Here is a 19,933-nt window from a genome sequence, read left to right as displayed (position 1 = left end):
TGTAACTTGAGAAAGCAGTATGTTTCTTGTGAACTAAAAACTGCATCTCTTTTTTTCCAGTACAGGTTATTGATGCGCTTCAGAGTGCATGCGTATTGCTTAAACCACAGCCCAAAATGTTTTATTGAAATAATAATAATAATAATAATAATAATAATAATAATAATGCAATAATGCACCCCTTGTTAAATCCTTATATATTGATTTTCCAGATCTCTGAAATATTGTGATCTTCGGCTGATTGACTCAAGCTATTTAACTCGCACTGCCTTAGAACAAGAAGTGGGCCTGGCATGCTGCTATGTTTCAAAGGAAGCAATCCGAGGACCCATTGTAGCTCTAGACCTTAGTGAAAAGGAGCAGGAAAAGGCCAGTGTCAGTGAGAATGATACGGATGAGCTGCTGATTGACTTGGAGAGACCTCAGAGTAACAGCAGTGCTGTGACTGGAACTTCAGGTTGGCTGTGTATTTACCATTCCATACGGTCCTTGCTTGGGAATGAGTGTTTTGTTAGACATTGGACTTTGTGGAGGGGCTGAATAGTCAGCAGTTAAGCAAGCAGGAATGTAAGAAGCAATTTCAGTTTTTATAAGAGAAAATAGAAGGATGGGAATGAGGCATAGATCTCAGAGTGGGAAGGAGGACAAGGGGAAGATGGTACAGAGGGGAAGCGGAAAGGAAGCGATGTAAAATCAGACTTTTGTTTGTTTATTTATTTGATTTGTATACCACCATTCATCTGTAGATCTCAGGGTTCACAACATTAAAAATACAGTGGTGCCCCGCAAGACGAATGCCTCGCAAGACGGAAAAGCCGCTAGACGAAAGGGTTTTCCGTTTTTCAATGTGCTTCTCAGGACGAATTTCTCTATGGGCTTGCTTCGCAAGACGAAAATGCCTTGCGATTTTTTCCCGATCCCCAACCCCTTTTTCTAAGGCACTAAGCTGCTAATAGCCTTTTAGCAGCTAATCCGCTAATCCCTTAAGCCTTTAATAGCCGCTAATAGCGCTAATCCGCTAATCCGCTAATAGGGTTGCTTCGCAAGACGAAAAAACCGCTAGACAAAGAGACTCACGGAACGGATTCTTTTCGTCTTGCGAGGCACCACTGTACAAGATAAAAACGCAAACTACATAATAAAAACGAGAAGAAACAAAACAACATGAAAGAATAACCCCCCTCTCCCCAGCCCCTTCTGCAAACATATTTAAAGGGGTATAGGATGTTAATCAGCCCAAGGCCTGGTTGAAGGGGGACATTTTCGCTGGCTGCTGAAAGGTGTATAATGAAGGCACCAGCCAAACCATCCTGGAGAGAGTATTCCACAGGTGGGGAGCCACTGCAGCAAAGGCCCATTCTCATGTCACTGACCTCTGGTGGAGGAGGCACACAAAGAAGGGCCCCAGATGATGATCGCAGAGTCTGGTTAGGTTCATATGGAGAGAGGTGGTCCTTGAGGCATTGTGGCCCTGAACCACTTAAGGCTTTATAGGTCAAAACCAGTGTGGACTTGAAACAAATTGGCAGTCAGTGCGGTCATCCCAGGATTGATGTAATGGCTTTTCCCATCATAGTGCTATATAAAAACTGGAGAAGCTGTGCATGGTAGGATGCTCCTTTCTGGACTCATGGAGACATTTGAACCCTTTAACTGTGATCCGTTAATGACAAATGTGGGTTATCCCTTTAATCATAATCAGGAGCAGATTAAAGATACTTCGGACATATCACCAAAGCATGGTTTAGCACAGGGGTAGGAAGCTACAGCAGCCAGCATGCTTGGATTCTAATCTCCATGAGTTTGAGGGCTGAGTTTGATAGGTGGATGGGGCATAGTAACTCCAGGTGACCCGTTATTACCTGTGTGGTTTTAAGTCAGACAACGTGGGCAAAAAAAGTGTATGTTGCCTCAAAGCTTTCCAAGTGGTACCAGTCAGTCCTGCTCATCTGTCAGAGTTGGCCCATCTTAGACCCTGTAGGTTGTTGGTGTCCATAAACAGAATGAAGTCATTTACAGTACAGTGGGACGCTCGGGTTGCGAACCTGATCCGTGCAGGATGCACGTTCGCAACCCACAGCAGCTCGTCTGTGTACGCGCAGGTTGCGATTAGGCGCTTCTGCGCATGCGCGACCCCCGAAACCTGGAAGTGATCCGTTCTGGTACTTCCGGGTTTTGGCTGGTCCATAACCCGAACAAACGCAACCTGAAGCATCTGTAAACAAAGGTGTGACTGTATAAATCTTGTAAGGCAGAAAACGTGTGTGACATTCTGTACTTTAGCTTACTGAGTGTTTTTCAGTTTCTTTCTTTCTTTCAGGTTCTATAGCAGAAAATGGTGTGAGCTCCTCCAGTGCTACAGACAAGTCTCAGAAGCTGCCGCCACCCCTGAACTTCCAGAATGTGGCCCAGAGTTCAGTTGATGAAGGATTTGCTGCTGGGGAGACCTTGAAACAAGAATGTGACTCTCTCGGCAACCAGGTAGCAAGCAGCACCACTTCTAAACTGTCAGCAGCAACCTCCTCCGTCAGCCAGTCATTCCGGTGGCCGGGCCAGTCTGTGAAAGAAGGCAAGGCTTTGCGGGTGTCCTTACCCCGGACTGTGATCTTATCCAAAGCCGCCTACAGCCTTCTTGGTGCACAGAAGAGTGGGCAGCATCCTTTCTCCTCTTCTCTCTTGCCTCATGCCGATGTGTCTTGGGTGAGCTCTCTGAGGCCTTTGATACACAAGGATATGTCCAGTGAAGAGCAGTCTTTGTACTACAGGCAGTGGACCGCAGCTCGGCAGCACCATGTGGACTACAATAATCATGGAGATACCACCAGCAGCAGGAACTTTCACCCACGGCGGCTGCTTCTAACGGGACCTCCGCAGGTAATGTCCTCTTTGGGACTGTTGTGGCAGCTCTCAAAGTTCAGGGTGATTAGGGGTGGGTCAAAATGTTTTAGCAGCTCAGAAGGGCTGGGCTTTAGGGTATAGAAAGGCATGTTAGGATACACACAAGTGTGCCGGTGAGAGAAGTCAACTGTTTTTCTTCCATGCTTCCTTATTCCTGTGCTTGCATAATCCTGCAAACCACTGCATAGAACACTTGGGAAAGTGAGAGCAAATCTGTGGGTTGATATCAGTAGCATATGACCTTACTTTGCTACTGAGCAAAGTAACTACTAGGGTGATCATTGTAGCAAAGGTTTGCTCTAGATTTACTTACAGTGGTTTGTTGGAGTGAAACAAACTATGATTCCTGGTTCAAATGTAATGCTAAGCCTCAAGCATCATGGCTTGTTTCCTCCTCAAGCAGGTGATAGCGAGACAAAAAAGCCCAGTAAGCTGCCTATATGGTAAGCCACCAACTGGTTTACTGTGAACTGGGCCAGTATTGTATCACAGTATTGCTGTATCGGCACTGCTGCAGAAGGGCAGCCTTCTTGAATTAGATATCTATCTAATTCTAATTCTTTTCCCTTTGATCACAATAAGATGATGTTGCATTATGTGACATAGGATCACATAATGCTCTCTCTGCAAAAGGACAAATACAAAAACGGGGACTTAAACTGCATAGTGACTGGTGATGGTTGTTGGGCCATGCTGGGCCACTTTAGCAGATCTTCAAATGAAAGTTCATAGCAGACAAAAATACTTCTCCGATTATACATTTTTCTGAGAGTTCCCTCCCCTCTTTGTTTAGGTTGGGAAAACTGGTTCTTACTTGCAGTTCCTACGAATTCTCTTTCGCATGCTGATCAGGTTGTTGGAAGTGGATGTGTATGATGAGGAAGATATTAATACTAGTAAGTACTAAGGTCCAATTACAATTTCTTATGACCAGTTTTTTGTAAGGGGTGAAGCTTTCAGAGTGCCCTGGGAAGAGGGATTATTATTTTTTAAAATACTGCTTATCAAAGATTTGTGTACCTTCTGTAGGAAATGTATACTGTTTTTTGCATTCTGCAATTTGTACAAATGAGTGAAAATTGGACTAGAAATGCATGAGTTTGTTAGACTTGCATTCTCCTTGTCCAACATTCTTCTTGATCATCATAAATAATGTACATAATGTAACTATAAAGAGTATTTTCAGACACAATTGCCTAGCTTTCAAAGTTGCTAAGTTGAACTGCCCAAGCTTCGGGGGTTTTAAACTATTCTAACATCTTGGCCCTGTTTTACTCCTAGGAAAGCTGCTATCTAGTTTGTTTAGGGTGCTGGGGATTATAACTCTGTGAAGGAAAGAATGTGCTTTGAATGTGCTTTAAAGATGGAATGTGCATGCAACCTCTCAGCACCAGACCTTCATCTGTAAAAATGGGAGCGAGTTGTGAGTTGTTGTCAGAGCAGTTGTGACAGCAGCATACTGAAATGTATGTTGATGTGCCTGGAGAACTTAGGTAGTGGGAAAGTACTGTATAAATAATCAGATTTTGTTTGGTATCAGTATTCATAAGATTCCTTTTTCAGGTCATACAGAGGACAAAGAAATTGTCCAGCCTAGCAATGATCAGTGGCCTGATGTTGAAATAATCAGCAAAATGCCTTTTGACCTCAGTGTGCATGATCCTAAATATTTCCTCATGAGTCTGGTATATACAAACCAGCTACAAAGAATAAAACAAGGCAAGTGAAAACTGATTTTGCTGCTTTCTTCTTCCTAGCCGTTTGAAACATTTTAGAAAGCAATTGATCTTTCAGTTCTGTTGTGAACATTTAAATAACTAGCAGGAATTGCCTTTGTTCCTTCATTGTCTCCGTCCACAGAACCAAGCAAAGAAACCAAAGCTGAGGAACACAGAAAGCGGGCTACTGTGTCTATGATGTTGACAAAGTATGCAGCTTACAATACTTTCCATCACTGTGAACAGTGCCATCAATATATGGACATAAACCCTTCAGCTCCGGTACGCAGGGCTTCCATTTAGACCTGGGCTTCAAGTCACACAACCACATTAACAATCGTTCATTTTATCTTGGGAACAAGTTAGAAACCTCTACAGATCTGCTGAAAAGCACCCAGAGATCTGCTGGTGGACCTTCTGATCTACCTTCTGCCAATCCTTGCTCCAGATCACTCTTTCAGAGTAGAAGACAAGAATGCTTCTAGTACAAGGGCTGGGGAACCTTTTTCTAGCCTGAGGTCCACACCCTATTCTAAGGCAGCCTCCCAAGGGCCACATGCTCCAGGGGTGGGCCGAACCAGAGGCAAATGTAGGCAGCACAATAAATGTGGATTTTTCCTTCATCTGGTAGGCTAGTTCTGTGTCAGGGACTGGCAGAACGCGGACGAGTGTGCACCAGGGCTGAAGGAGGGCTGGAGTATGACTCGGAAGAGGGAGCCAGTGATTTGTAGGGAACTGTTCCAGCCACAAGGCAAGGGTCAGAGGTAGGGGAAGCTCCAGAGCTGGAAGGTGGAGCACAGGTTGGGTTGGAAGAAGAGGAGAAAGAGGCAGGTCAGGCAAGTGAAGGGCCAGGTGCTTCCCCACCCTTTTCTGCACCACTGTCTCCCAGAACCAGGAAGGGATTGAAAAGGGATGAGCAGAGGACATTGCCATGCAGGCAATGTCTCTGCCTGCATGCACGCAGCCCATCAGGGGGAGGGACATAAACTGGTCGAGGGGGAGTGGTCCCCTGTTGCTGCAACTGCTCCATAGAGCACAGACCTGGGAATTGCTGCCCAGATGCTACATTGGGGGGGGGGGGTCTGGAACTTTAGGAGCGACTGTATGTGTTATCTTGGACACTAAAGAGTTAACTATCTGCCATGTACATTCCTCTGGCTGGGAAGCACCCTTGACATTCCATCACACTCAACCTTCTGCCTCTGTCCTCCATCCAGGTAAGCAAGAAGCATTATCAGGCACATTCCAGCAGGACTAAAGAGGGGTGTGACTCAAGAGGGTAGCTTTGGGAGAGTTCAGAGGGCGAGATAAAGAGATCTGATCTAGCAGAAATGCCTTAATGCTTTACCAAATCCCAAATTGTGGAATTTTTTATGAGAAGCTATGATGCATAATGGTTTAAAATCAACATAACATTGTAGATCTGCCCTTTAAAGGGCATGCAGGTTTGCTGAATTGTGTTCTGGGACCCGATCCATCTGTTCAGCTGTAAGATGTATTACTCTGCCATCGCACACATAACCACACACATGCAGTGCAAGAGGTGTAAGGTGTACCTTGTCCATTGGCTTCCTTGCCCATCTGCTCTGCAACATTCGCACAAAAAACCTTCTTCAGTTCAGAAAACGTGGTGGTGCTTCTCTTTTTCCATTAGTATGCAACAATGTGTAGAGTAACCAACTTGTACTAAACAACAGGAGTTTTAAAGCAGCCTGATGTAAGAAGTGAGATTGACAAATGCCCTATACTGTAACCTTGCAAATAATAAAACTGTAGAAGACTGAGCCACTGTAGCTGTGTTCCTAGACTTAGTAGATTATTTTCTGTGCAAGATTTATCCAACTGTGTTGCCCACACTTGTTGAAATGCATTGGCATGTGGCCTCTCTAGTAGGTTACAATTTCTTTCTCTTCCTTGCATGCAGATGTCTGACTCCACCCTACATGCATTTACATTCTCATCCTCAATGTTAGGAGAAGAGATCCAGCTTCATTTTATCATTCCCAAATCCAAAGAGAGCTATTTTGTCTTCAGCAAGCAGGGCAAGCATTTGGAAAGCATGCGGCTTCCTCTTGTATCTGATAAGGTGGGTGAAATCTGTCTTAGCTATGTAAAGCACACCCTGTTGTAGCATAATATTTCAGTATAGCTCAGCTCTGAGAAACTGATCTAGAGTCTGAAGTTAGTTCCCCTCTACATTGCTCCTCCCCCTCAGGAATTAACCATCACAAGCATCTCTGGCCATAAAGTAAGCCTTGAGTTACTATGGGCCATGGATGACTAGGTCTTCACATCAGTAGAGTTACCGCAACCCAAGGAAGCTACAAGAGGTGCTCAAGTGAATCCACACCCCTCACTCTTGCTGCATATTGTTAGAAGCTTGCTGATCTTCTGCTTGTTGTTATGTCATGAATTTTATATTATATATATATATATATATTAACAATCTTTGGCTTCATGGATGAATTCATATGCCACATTCCCAATGCCCCAAACTGCGCTTTGGAAGATTAGGAATATGCTCTTAGCTCATGAACATTCTCTTACAATCTCTCATGCATGGATTCCATTTCATTTCCTAGTTTGCATGACCATAGTTTGTTGTGACATCCAAATTAGGAAAATTCTGGTTAATAGTAAACAAAATTGACCCCAAAGACACTTTAAACTATACATTTCATCATCAAGGTATGGACGTAATTCCAGTTAGCTCTAAGCATAGCTTGTCTAATCTGGATCTCATTGTGAGAAACTAGAGGATGCAAACCAGGAAAGGGATGAGGAGGCCCATGTCTAGAAGGGATAAAGAGGACAGATAAGGGAGCTTGCAAGCCCAGCACCTGTTTCTAAGCTTCCAAACTGTGGTTTGGAGCACTGAGAACCTTACCTAGTCCAGCATGTGTTTCCCACAGTGCCCAACTAGATGCCTGTGGGAAACCCATAAGCAGGATATGAGGGCAATAGCTCTCTCCTGCTGTTATTCCCCAGTGACTAGCAGTCAGTGGCATGCTGCCCCTGACTGGTGGTAGAACATACTCATCATAACTAGTAGTCATTGACAGCCTTAATCTCCATCAGTTTGTCTAATCCCCTTTTAAAGCCACCATTACATCTTCCATAGTTCAACACTGGGCTTTGTAAAGAAGCACTTCTTTTTGACGTAATATGTCAGCTGCAAGTCAAAACAATTATTAATGTTAGCAAAGGCCTGTCAGTATGACAGACTATTTTAACACACACACACATGCCCCAAATGTTATTGATTGCCATTCCTTTACAGAATGCTGTGGTTCTCTTTAGTTGTCATTGAAGCAAGCTACTTTGTTTTAACTGAAAGCACGAAGTGAGAGCAAAACAACTTTCTCTCTGTTATGTTGTGGCCTGCAGAGTTTAGGGAACGGGCTAATTTTTTTTACCCAGCCTTAGCAGACCCATCAATGTTTCCTATAGAAGTCAGTTGGAGTAATTAATTTCTGTAGGAAAAGGATGAGTCAAGTGAGAAATATGAAGAACCCTATGATTGACAAAGTTTGGTCTACCAGTGTGCATGTTCTCCCTACAAGAAAGTTGGGTATATCACCTCAGAAACAAAGAGAGATGTGTTGTGCCCAACATATATGAACTCTTCTTTTCTCTTGTGCTGCTAACAGAACCTGAATGCAGTAAAGAGTCCTATTTTCACTCCTTCAAGTGGACGCCATGAGCATGGTCTCTTGAATCTATATCATGCTATGGAAGGCATCAGCCACCTCCATCTGCTTGTGGTGAAGGAATATGAAATGCCACTTTACCGCAAATATTGGCCCAACCACATCATGCTGGTTTTGCCAGGAATGTTCAACAATGCTGGAGTTGGTAAGCATTTATATAGTCCTAACTTTTTGATTTGAAACATACCGGTTAATGACATGGAAACATAATTATAGGGAGCAGTATCCAGTTAGCATTAAATGTGTGAGTAGTGAAGAGATTTCTTTGTTGTTTATAATTCTTCTCTTATCTATGCACATGCAGGCACTTTCTCTCCCTCCCTTTATTCTCTTTGATTTCCACTACAATTTCACTTACATGTACTGTTTTGTATGGTATGTTAATGGACATATCTAAGATGGTCTTGCTCACATTGGGTGTTTGGTGTTGGCAGTTAGCAAAATGTGGGGGGGATTTTGGAAGTTAGGAAGTTTTGGTAATATTTTTGTTTGTTGGTTACATTTCCTGCATTTCCTCCAGACAGATAATGGTAGCATACATACAGTACTTCTCCTCCCACCCCCCCCACCCGAGCTTCTCCATTTTATCCCCACAACAATTCTGTGAGGTAGTTTAGGCTGAGAGATAGTGACTGACTAAAGCTCAGCTTGTGAGCTTCATTAGGAGAACTGAAATTGTGCAGAATGCTTATTCCAGAAATCTGGAAGTAAAATCCGGCCACTCTTCTAGGTTCATCTTGGGGCCTCCCAGTTTCATTCATGACTGCATAAAGAATAAGATCCCATAATTCAGCTTCACTGAATATTTTCAGAGATTTGAATACTGTTTAAATATATTAGCATAGCTAAACCTTGGCAGTGCTTTAGAATTTAGTGGACTTAGCATGGTGACTTCCTCTTCAATGCCATGCCATATGGTGGTTCTTTGACCTTAGAAGACATGATTGACTGCAGCCAACACTCATTGGACAGTCGGCCAGTTTCCAATTAGTCCTAGCTTCAAAGTCTGTCTTTGGACCATTTCATACAGCATAATTCCACTTGATTCCTACCCCTTGGCGTTCATAAAAGCCATTCTCCATCCTGTCTATTTTCACAAACTTCCAACTGTTATGTGGAATTTAGAGGTCTCTGTTTTTCCCCAAATGGTAAAGTTCTATGCTACATGTTTTCAGGTGCTGCCAGATTCCTTATTAAAGAGCTTTCTTACCATAACTTGGAGCTGGAGAGAAATCGCTTGGAGGAACTAGGAGTCAAGCGTCAGTGTGTCTGGCCATTCATTGTGGTTATGGATGACTCTTGTGTCTTATGGAACAGCCATGTCATCCAAGAACAGTTCAGGTAAGTCAGTGTCTCAAAATTAGAGACTAGGAACTATAGCAGAATCTTGGATCACTACACTATTAGCCCCTTCACACAGTATCCATGCTTTGACGGGGCAGCAGTGTTGGGTGATGTTGAGATAAGACCAGCAGCAGCATGGCTAAGCTGCCCCTTCTCACATGTGTAACTGGATAGCATGTGTGTTTCTTGCTGATTTGATTTGGAACACTGCTTTGTACTTTTAATATATCTAGTATTTCTACATTCTAGACATAGTTTTTTGAAAGATGAGCAACATGAAAAAGAGACAAAGAGTATGATAAGACTGATCACTCCATGCAGCCTAATATCTCTTAAAGCAAGCACAATAATTTCCAAACAACCCTGTGAGGTACAAAGCTGCAGTAGAGTCAGATTGCTTGGTCATAACTTGTTCCTCTGAGTGGAGTTGTGATGCAGTACAATAAAAAATATTTTGCGTTTCATAGTCAGCCCATGGATCAAGGATCAACGAGTAAAAATGTGTCTCTGAAGAGCGTTCTACAGCACATTGAAGCCACACCAAAAATTGTCCATTATGCAATACTGGGCATTCAGAAATGGAACAGCAAACTGAATTTCAGAGCTCCCAAAGCTCCTTTCTCCAGGTGCCACATACATGACTTTATACTACTCAACGTAGACCTGACCCAAAATGTGCAATATGATCTAAACAGGTAGGAAAATGCAACCCTTTTGCTGTCAGATGTGATACTAGTTTTGAATGTACAGGTGTCAGTGAGGCTTAAAGGAAGCCAACCCAGTAAAGAAAATAAGCTGAGTTATTTCTGCGATTGTAGCTCTGCCATATACAAGTTGGTGGCTTGAACAATAGATTGAAAATAATACAGGCATTGACCATTTTAGGTGTGTCCAATTGACATGAGATCTGCAATGTGTGGTTCCTTTTGGACCTGGAAGAAGGCAAAATGAGGTCAAAGCAAAGGTGGAACGGGGATGGGAAGGGGAGAATGGGTTGGGGTGGCAGGAGGCAGGAACGGAAATGGCCACCACTTGTACATGAAACCAACAAGAAATGGAGGTGGCTCTGTGTGTGTGTGTGTGTGTGTGTGTGTGTGTGTGTGGTGTTTTTTTTCCATTTAGGGCATTTTAGTGGGACTCCAGTTGGACCAGAGTGTACAGTCTTTGAGACCTTTCCCAGCACAATCCCCACTGAAATAGGAGTTTTCTAAGAGCACAGATAATGAGATTTTAAAATACCGTATCAAGGACAGTTTGCACATGTGCCTTAGGCTGATTCACCAAGTGTTTGTTTGACCTATTTGGAACCTGAAGGGACAGAACAACTGGTGACTGAAAGAGCAGCCTCTGACCGCTGTGAATATGATTTTTTATTGATTTGGCCCTATACAGACACATTTAGAATTCAGAAATATGGTTACTGTAAAGCCTTGACTTAAGCTATTTCCCTGTAAAGGGCAGGCTCACAGCATGGTCTGTGGGGAGCCGTGGGGAGGCCCAGTTTCAAATCCCCACTCAGCCATATAGCTTGTACCAGTCACTGTCTCTTGGCCTGAAGATAAAAGGGAAGGATAAAGAACTATGTATGTTGACTTGAGTTGATTGGAGGAAAATTGGGCTTTAGATGTAATACATTAAATATAAATATATTAGTGCAGAAATGCCATTTTTTCAAGAAAAGAGTGAATTTAACCCCTAGAGACATGCTTCTATGGTGCTGTCCCTTTCTCCATTCTTCCCACTTTCCATATTGGGCAGCTTCCAGGTGGTAACCTGAGACAAAAGCGTGTTATTCCTTCCTCCTATAAAAATCCTCTCTTGCCTTAGGCTACCACCTGGTAGGGGAGGGGAAATCCGTATAGTCTGTGCTGTGGCCTTTAAGAAATTCCAAGTCACTAGTCAGGTGAACCATCTTTATGTGTGACTGCAAAGGCCATTCATGAGGAACAACAATTACAGAGAAGTGTTTTTGTTGCAATCTAGGATTATAGGAGAGTTGGTCTCAATATAATTTATGGTAATCAGAAGGTGCATACCATGAACTAGAAATCAGTGACTTCAACAAATACATGACTGGTTAAGTAAATCTGTATCCATTTTTTAGGTATTTCTGTGAAGATGTAGATTTTAATCTGAGAACAAACAGTAGCGGCCTGCTTATCTGTTGCTTTAACAACTTCAGCCTCATGAAGAAACACATCCAGGTTGGAGGTCAAAAGGACTTTGCCATTAAGCCTAAAATCATGGTGAGTACCATCATTGAACAACAAGAAAACAAAACAGTGCCTTTGCTTTCTTCAGTGACAACAGTTTCATTTTACCTCATAAGAAGCAAAGAAGAACTCTGATGGATCAGGCACAGGATCCATCTTGGTCAGTATCCTGTTTTCACAGTAGCCAACCAGATGCCTATGAGAAGCCCGCAAGCACGAAGACCCAAGAGCAACATTGACCTCTCTCCACTTGTGATTCCTAACAACTGGCCTTCAGAGGCATACTACCTGCTTGTGGTGAAATCTCTGGTGAAGGGGGAAGATTTTTAATAGCTGAGTGATTAGCTATCTCAAGAGGAAGCTGTTTTGGCTATTAGAGCCTCCTAATAATGTACTCTGAGGGGTTTGCAGGGGAGCAAATATAACTTGCAAGAATTAAAATGCATTATTTGACTCCTATGTATACTATATTTGATACTTGAAACTGTAATCCAGGTCTGCATACAAATCCTGACTTCCAGTCATAACCTTTTTTATCAGTTTTAGGTGAATGATAAAGGCAGGCACACACCTGTTTGGGGGAAACTTGATGATTCAAGGTGTTTCCTTTCATGTTGGCATATTGTTTTAAGAGCATGTTTCTGTCCTCCCAAACACTGACTCCTGACTGCTTGTGCTCTGTCTGTGAGCTCATTGGTGGTGCTAGAAGCTAATTGGAAGGTCCTTTGTAGGGCAGTGGGGGGGAGGTGTCTTTATAGCATGTCATAAGCCCATATAACCCTAAATCGGGATGGCAAACAATATCTGGAGACCCTAGGTTCTTCACTCCTTTCCTACATATTAGGGGCATGGGTGGTGCTGTGGTCTAAACCACTGAGCCTCTTGGGCTTGCTGATTGGAAGGTACAGATCCCTGTGACGGGGTGAGCCCCTGTTGCTCTGTTTCAGCTCCTGCCAACCTAGCAGTTTGAAAGCATGCCAGTGCAAGTAGATAAGTAGGTATCGCTGCAGCGGAAAGGTAAATGGTGTTTCCATGCACTCTGGTTTCCGTCACGGTGTTTTATTGCGCCAGATGCGGTTTAGTCATGCTGGCCACATGACACGGAAAGCTGCCTGTGGACAAACGTCAGCTCCCTTGGCCTGAAAGCAAAATGAGAGCCTCAGCCCCATAGTCACCTTTGACTGGACTTAACCATCCAGGGGTCCTTTACCTTTACATATTTCCATTGGCCTTAGTTTGTGACATTTCATTCTGAAACTAAATTTGTTCATTTTTTTATTTTCTCTCTTTTTAATAGTGGCATTCCCAGTAGGACTCTGGGAATAATTTAACAGTGAGGCATCTCTTCTTATGTTGTAGTCTGTTAATTTAAAAAATGCCAAGCAAATGGCTTAAAAGACAACAAAGGCCCTGTCAACAGGGTTAAGCTACTAAAGATGGGATACATCAAGGGGGTATGAGCCTTTGAGGACCTTTATGTGTGCATACTAGACCTCTGTTCCCCATACATCCTAAACCAGGCATGGCCAAGCTTGGCTCTCCAGATGTTTTGGGACTACAACTCCCATCATCCCTAGCTAGCAGGACCAGTGGTCAGGGATGATGAAAACTGTGGTCCCCAAACATCTGGAAGACCAAGTTTAGCCATGCCTGTTAAACCATTGCTTCTTGAGCCTCCTTTTTGCTCTCCAAGGCTGTCCTTACTCACTTCCTGACTCCCCAACAGCACACAGCTGTGTAGTCGTCATATGTAGCAGAACATCCATTGCATAGCAGGGCAACAAGAGAAGTTAAGAAATCTCTTCAGAATTGACTCTGGCCTTTTCTACCTTGCCTGGTCTCAAATGACATGGCCACAGTCTTCCCACCCTTGCACCCAAGTACTATCTTAACCATTGCTCTGCTGCCAGTCGTTGGGCACATAACCAAAATGCAAAAATATCCAACTCGTTATATTTAGTGTATACTGTAGCTGTGTATATTTTGTGTGCTGCCTTCGCACCTGTTCATAGCAGTCAGTACATGCTTCTGAGGAGCATAATATAGCTGCATGGAGGCCTCTAGTATTAGCTGGTATTTTCTTGAAGTAATGAAAACCTTGTTAAAACTCCAGAGAGCAAGTGTTCTTCAAGTCTTATGATTCTTCTCAAGTTTGGCATTGGCACATGTTATCCTCAGGCAGCTGCCTGGTGATTGAGATGCTGCTCATTACATTTCACTTTTATGTATATATATATATTTCCCTCACAGGTATCTGAGAGCTTGACTCCCATAATGCCTCTTCAGTATGTCTGTGCTCCAGACAGTGAGCACACACTCTTGGCAGCTCCAGCTCAGTTTCTCCTGGAAAAGTTTCTTCAACATGCCACATACAAGCTTTTCCCAAAGGCTATCCACAACTTCAGAAACCCTGTATTAGCGATTGACTGCTATCTGAACATTGGGCCTGAAGTATGTATCTATGAATCTTACCAATAATCAACTTTGGAAAGGGGGATTCCAGTCCTTTAAAAAACGGAAGATTGCAAGGCAACTGTGCCGTGATTTTCTTAGGTCATTAGCTTCCGTTTATGTTGCTGATTTACTGATATTGTTGTATTCAGTTGCTACAACCGGGGACCCATGAAAACTGACATTAGTTGCTCATACATTTCTACTCCTGCCCTTTTGTAGGCAGGATGATGCTTTTACATTTTTTGTGGATTCCTTCAATATTTTATTTTATGCAGTTACTCCTGAGTTGACTGTTTAGATGTTGGGGGTAGTAACTGCAATTTATTCACTGTTGTGGTGATGTTCCTGTTGGTAAGTTAGAGCATAAAACTTTAAAGAAAAAACAACAACTCAAACAAATATAACCATTTTTTCTCATTTCTGATTTAGGTAGCTCTTTGCTATGTCAGTTCACGACCGCACTCTGTCAATGTCAACTGTGAAGGGGTATTTTTCAGTGGACTACTTCTATATCTTTGCGACTCCTTTGTGGGAGCAGATTTTCTTAAGAGGTTCAAGTTCCTGAAAGGTAATGTGATTTCTGTTCTGACCTTTTGTGTCTAGTGCTTGCTTAATGGTTTTCTAGCAGAGTAGATTGGGATGGCATTGTTCTTACATGCAGGAACTATAAAGCTCGTCGCAGGGTAATGGCAGGTGATATCACCATCCATGCCTGCTTCCTTTTTCTCTGGGGCCTTTTAGAACTGGGAACCATGGTAGTTGGCAGGAGCCTAAAAGACTGGTGGGAATATCGAGGCTCTGCAAGCCAAATCCATTGCAGACACATCTAGGGAAACACAATCTTCTGGCAACTCAGGAAGTATCCCTTTTGTGAGTTAGTTAATTTGAGTTGCTTCGTTACTTGTAACTACTTTTTTGTACTTTCTTCTAAGGGTAGAAAAAACATTTGATTGTTCCACTTGCTTTTGACGCCTGGTTAAAGGTGAAGTGGGAATTCTTCTTACAAATATGGTAAAATATTAGTAAAAATGCATGTTAGGCCTTTTAATGTTAGGTATAATATGGTTACTTAACTCCCATTTAAGACTTGGCATTACAGTTGCAACTGGAAAAGCAGTTCCACCTTGTTGGAGCTTGATCGTTTTACAGATTACGATGACAGACCGTGTTTGAAGAAACATCACATCATCACTAGTGGCATATTATGGGCAATCTTATGATTAACAGTGTGGTGGCTTTTGGCTTTCTTAGGAAGTAGAACCTGAAAGCTGTTCCCTGAAGGGGATAGTGGAAATCTGAAAAACGTGGGTTGAGGGAGTGCTGTGTACTGTATACAGTGAAATTAGGCTGGGAAAGATGCATACCTTACTTGTGTATATGTAATATTTCCAAGGAGGAGGGAGAAATATCAGAAAATTAACAAAACAAACATGGAAATGAAATGGTGGTATAAACTGTCCTTTGTTTTTTAACCTTAGGTGCAACCCTGTGTGTCATTTGCCAAGACAGGAGCTCCTTGCGGCAAACAATAGTCCGTCTAGAGCTGGAAGATGAATGGCAGTTTCGTCTGAGAGATGAATTTCAGACTGCTAATAGTAGCGATGATAAGCCACTCTATTTTCTGACTGGGCGCCATATATAAGTTTGAGAGGAAACAAATGGCAAAGGAAAAGAACAGAACCTGAGAAGTCGGATTGTGTCTTTTCCCCCCTTTCTTTGAAAGTACAATCACTGTGGAGCAAAGTGCAACCAATATTTATGTTCACTACTCTTAAGGATCCCCCAAATTTCTAACCCAGACTTTATTTTTTATGACTGAAAAGTGAATTGATTCAAGTTGATTCCTCGTGGGTCACTGTTACGTAATGGCATACCCATGATGACCCATGATGTGGAGAATAACATTTGGGTGGATGGCAAGTTCTCCTGATCGCTTTATACTATGCTAAAGGAGGAGAATTAAACAGACTTTTGGCATCTGTCAGCTTGAATGTGTTACATGCGGTTCGCAGTAAGAATGTGGAATTATTTGAAGATAATATGCTGAGGAATGCTGTCCATTTCTCTTCATATCTGTACTTTTGGTACGGTATAACTCAGGGGTTTGAAAAGACAAAAAGTAACCTAGAATTGTGTGTTTGAAAGATTATTTTTTGTTCACTTTCTGTGCAGTGTTAGCTTAAGGTTTGTAATTTTATATGTATTGAAACTTTTGGCAAAATTTCCACAAAAGTTAAAGTTTACTACATAAGCCTGAACAAATTGATGAATGTAAGGCAGGCAATGTGTGCACATGCTGGTTTGTCAGAACAGCTGTTATTTCACCTTTTGGGGTGAAATATTGGTCTGAATGGAAAGATCTTCAACTCAGTAGGTGATCAGCCTTTTCTCTCTGGTAGCATGCCAAGCCATGTGCAGGAACCTATTTTTGCACATGGATCAATCTTGACAACCAGCCTGCTTATTCATATTGTCTCATCAGTGTGCTTAAACTCCACCAAAATGATGTAATCCTCAGTACTATCAGAAATCATTTTGAGGTGACAAAGCAGCCTTCTAGCAGAAGTTCTTTTATTTCTTTTTGCAGTCGGTGTCTCGCTTGCTTCAACTTTCTCTCTAGTTTTTTGGGTAGAGAATGCTATATGTGTGCTTTTATGGAGAGCATTTACTAACCCATGAAAAACAGACGAACCATAGGCCAGAAGCGTGAAGTATTTAATGGCTGAAGCAAGCTGAGCCACAAGTTCTGAGAGCCATAAAGTCCATTAAAATAACTTCTAACTGAATTGGGACCAACAGCAGGAGCTGTGTGTTTATATACATACATACATACATACATACATACATACATACAAATAAAGGTCTTAAGCACACCTGGAAAAGTTGGCCAGGTCATTTTAACTATTTAGGGCTTGATCTAATGGAGCACAACTCCAGCACCTGTGTTCCATTGAGTTCAATAGAGCTGTTTTTTTCCAACTCCCCAATGCAAGCACATGGGCTTAAACAGGTAGCATGAAAAGACAGTGGAAAGAATGGAAAGTCTGAGAGCACTTTCCATATTCTTACTGTTGCACCATACAAGTTCCTTTTGGTCCTAAACATAAGTAGCATACAAGGCACAGAAATAGAAGGGGGTGGGGGTGGTACAGGAGGTGGGCACAGATCTCCTGTTGCTGGAAGTGCCCTTCTAATGCCTCAGTACATGCTTGTTTTGATGGAAACAGATACAGCAGAACTCAGCTGGGGTCCGTAGAATTCTTTCATCTGTAGGTACTGAATGCGTGTGCTTAACTGGATCAAGCTCTGTGCTTTGTTTGAATTAGAGAGGTGTTAAAATAACACTATTTTTAAATAGGCTGTGAATTTTTTTAAGAGTGGGTTTCTTTATACCAGCACTTTGTGCTGTGAAATATGCTGAGAGTTTAAATGAGTACGGTACAATCAGGGCTTCATAATGCAGTTAACATTTATGGATAGAATTCACTTCCTTTTTCCTACTCTGCTTTTTCCAGGTTTTCCTACTGTTACGCTTTGTGGTGGTTCTTCCTTCACTGCCATTCTTACACTTTTTCTTGTCACACCAATATTTTATATGCAGCCCGTTTTCATCTTGTTAGTGAGAATTTCATTCGGTGCATTACACTTATTATGATCTAAATATAATTAAGAACACAAAAAGTCGATTAAGAAGCACCTGCCAAACTGCATTTAGAACAAAAGTGTTAATTGTACAACTTTTTAACCTTGTGAAAAAGCTGTTTACAAATAATGAAAAGCATAATATATTGATTGAAGTTGAAAAGGAAAATAATGGTTTTCATACCTGTTCATTTTATTATAGCTTTATGTAAATGTAGCATGTTTCAAATGAACGATTGTTTACTTTAGTGTAGGTTATTTGGGATTTTTTGTACCCATAAAAAATCTGCCTTATACTTAATGAGTACCTTAATTTTTGTTTGGTAGGAGGTTATGTAAGAACTGCAGTTAGGAACTAGAAGGCTGGTGTATTCACTGTGTAGCCTATTAAGACACATGTAGAATTACTGGCATTTTAGGGTCTTGTTCTTGTTTCGTTGGCTGAACTTAATACCCGCATAAGGTAAATTTGTGAAAGTTTCCATTTTAATGCAAACTTTGCAGATAAAAAATCTTTCAAAAAATCTTTGTATATATGATGTTTGCACTAAGTTCTTAAAATTCCATGTGCTGAGAGTGATTAGACCCTTGGTAAAGAGGTACAAGAATATGTGTAAGGTGAGAACTTGGAGGCTAAGCGCCTTTTCACACAATCAGGGTTTTTTGGCCATATTTGTAGCAGACTGTCTACATACCATCTCAGAACAGTTTGTGTTTATGGGTATCAGTTTCTAAGCACTATATTCTCTACCTAGAAAAATGTACTATCTCCTTGACAGCATATTCTTATCCTTACTTGATACACTGCTTTCTGAACATGGTTTTCAGTAGTATTAGTTCAAAGTAACTGCCTGAAGCTCTTGCCCCTCACATTGCTACCCCACTTACGCAGTTTTTGGTTAGGGTTTTTACTAGTGCACTCCACTGACCAACACGTGCAGAAATATTTTAAATCATTGTTGGAAGTAAAGAAGCTCAACTACTCTGTTATATTGGGGAATGCTTTGTGTAGAAAGATTCTGGTTACATCTATTTTCTTTCTGTATTGGACAAGAGCACATTCAAAGCATTGTCACTTAGGCAAAGAAATAAGAGTTTTGGTTGAATTCCAGCTGAAATGTATTCGGAAATTAATTACTGACATCCATATGCTTTAATAATGCAAGCTCTCTAAATGATTTTACAGGACAGTACATCAGAAAAAGATACCAGATGCTACAATCTAATATTTTGGTTACAAGCCTTGCCAGCAAGGCAGTGACATGAATGTATTAAAGAGGCCAGCATTATTTTACCGGTAGACTTGTCAAATATAAGTAGTTAAGACACCGGTTAATATTGAATGTAATCTGTAATTATAAAACAAATCACTCATATCTGTAATTTATGCAGTTGTTTTGTGTTACCTCTGAAAAGGGTTTAAATATTTTTCTTAGGACTGCTTCACTCCTGACCAATTTCCTATACTGGTAACTTTTATTTCTAGGGTGAAAGGTATGCAAACTGTAAATCCAGAAGTGTGATTATCCCGTGTCAGATTTGTTACAATATATGTATATATAACAAATCTGTGTTGTAGGCATCATATATGTTGCTCTGCATTGTCTGCCTGCTTTTTCTCGATGTAGGGGTACATAGTCTCTCTGTGTAAGAAGTTCATCAGGTCTGAAGCAATCCTTGATGTAAAATTCTCTTAACCAAAGCTTGGTGAATTTAGCTTCACTAGCCAGTCTACCTCACATTTTATTGTTTGAATTGAAATTGTCTGCAATTGTGGCTATAGTATGTTTATAATGTTCTTTCATTAAATTCAATTAATGTTATCACATTACCATTCAAGAGTCTGTCTTATTCTTAAAATTGTGGAAAATCTCCTGCCATCAAACTTTTATTTGGTGAAAAAGCAGCACTTTTTAAATCTGTGTTTCCAGTGTTACACTAACAATGTAAAGGT

General features: G+C 41.6%; 1 protein-coding gene across 32 annotated transcripts in view; it reads left to right on the top strand.

Annotated features, from left to right (window-relative positions):
• Positions 1-19,810, top strand: part of GREB1L (GREB1 like retinoic acid receptor coactivator) — a 153,837-nt gene extending 134,027 nt beyond the window's left edge. For all 32 annotated transcript variants that reach the window (XM_083451520.1, XM_083451518.1, XM_083451515.1 and 29 more), the window contains 13 exons: positions 213-457; positions 2,321-2,874; positions 3,692-3,794; positions 4,462-4,617; positions 4,759-4,898; positions 6,541-6,702; positions 8,267-8,471; positions 9,502-9,667; positions 10,138-10,365; positions 11,775-11,916; positions 14,134-14,334; positions 14,767-14,905; positions 15,816-19,810. In XM_083451520.1, coding sequence (XP_083307646.1) covers positions 213-457; positions 2,321-2,874; positions 3,692-3,794; positions 4,462-4,617; positions 4,759-4,898; positions 6,541-6,702; positions 8,267-8,471; positions 9,502-9,667; positions 10,138-10,365; positions 11,775-11,916; positions 14,134-14,334; positions 14,767-14,905; positions 15,816-15,979 — 2,605 coding nt within the window. In that variant the 3' untranslated portion in view covers positions 15,980-19,810. The remainder of the gene's footprint in view (positions 1-212; positions 458-2,320; positions 2,875-3,691; positions 3,795-4,461; positions 4,618-4,758; positions 4,899-6,540; positions 6,703-8,266; positions 8,472-9,501; positions 9,668-10,137; positions 10,366-11,774; positions 11,917-14,133; positions 14,335-14,766; positions 14,906-15,815) is intronic.
• The last annotated feature ends 123 nt before the right edge of the window (positions 19,811-19,933 follow it).

The sequence above is a fragment of the Podarcis tiliguerta genome (assembly GCF_965153285.1).
Source record: "Podarcis tiliguerta genome assembly, chromosome: 7".
NCBI lineage: Eukaryota > Metazoa > Chordata > Lepidosauria > Squamata > Lacertidae > Podarcis > Podarcis tiliguerta.
Note: the sequence above shows the minus strand (reverse complement) of the source record. Positions and strands in the feature narration are given on the sequence as shown.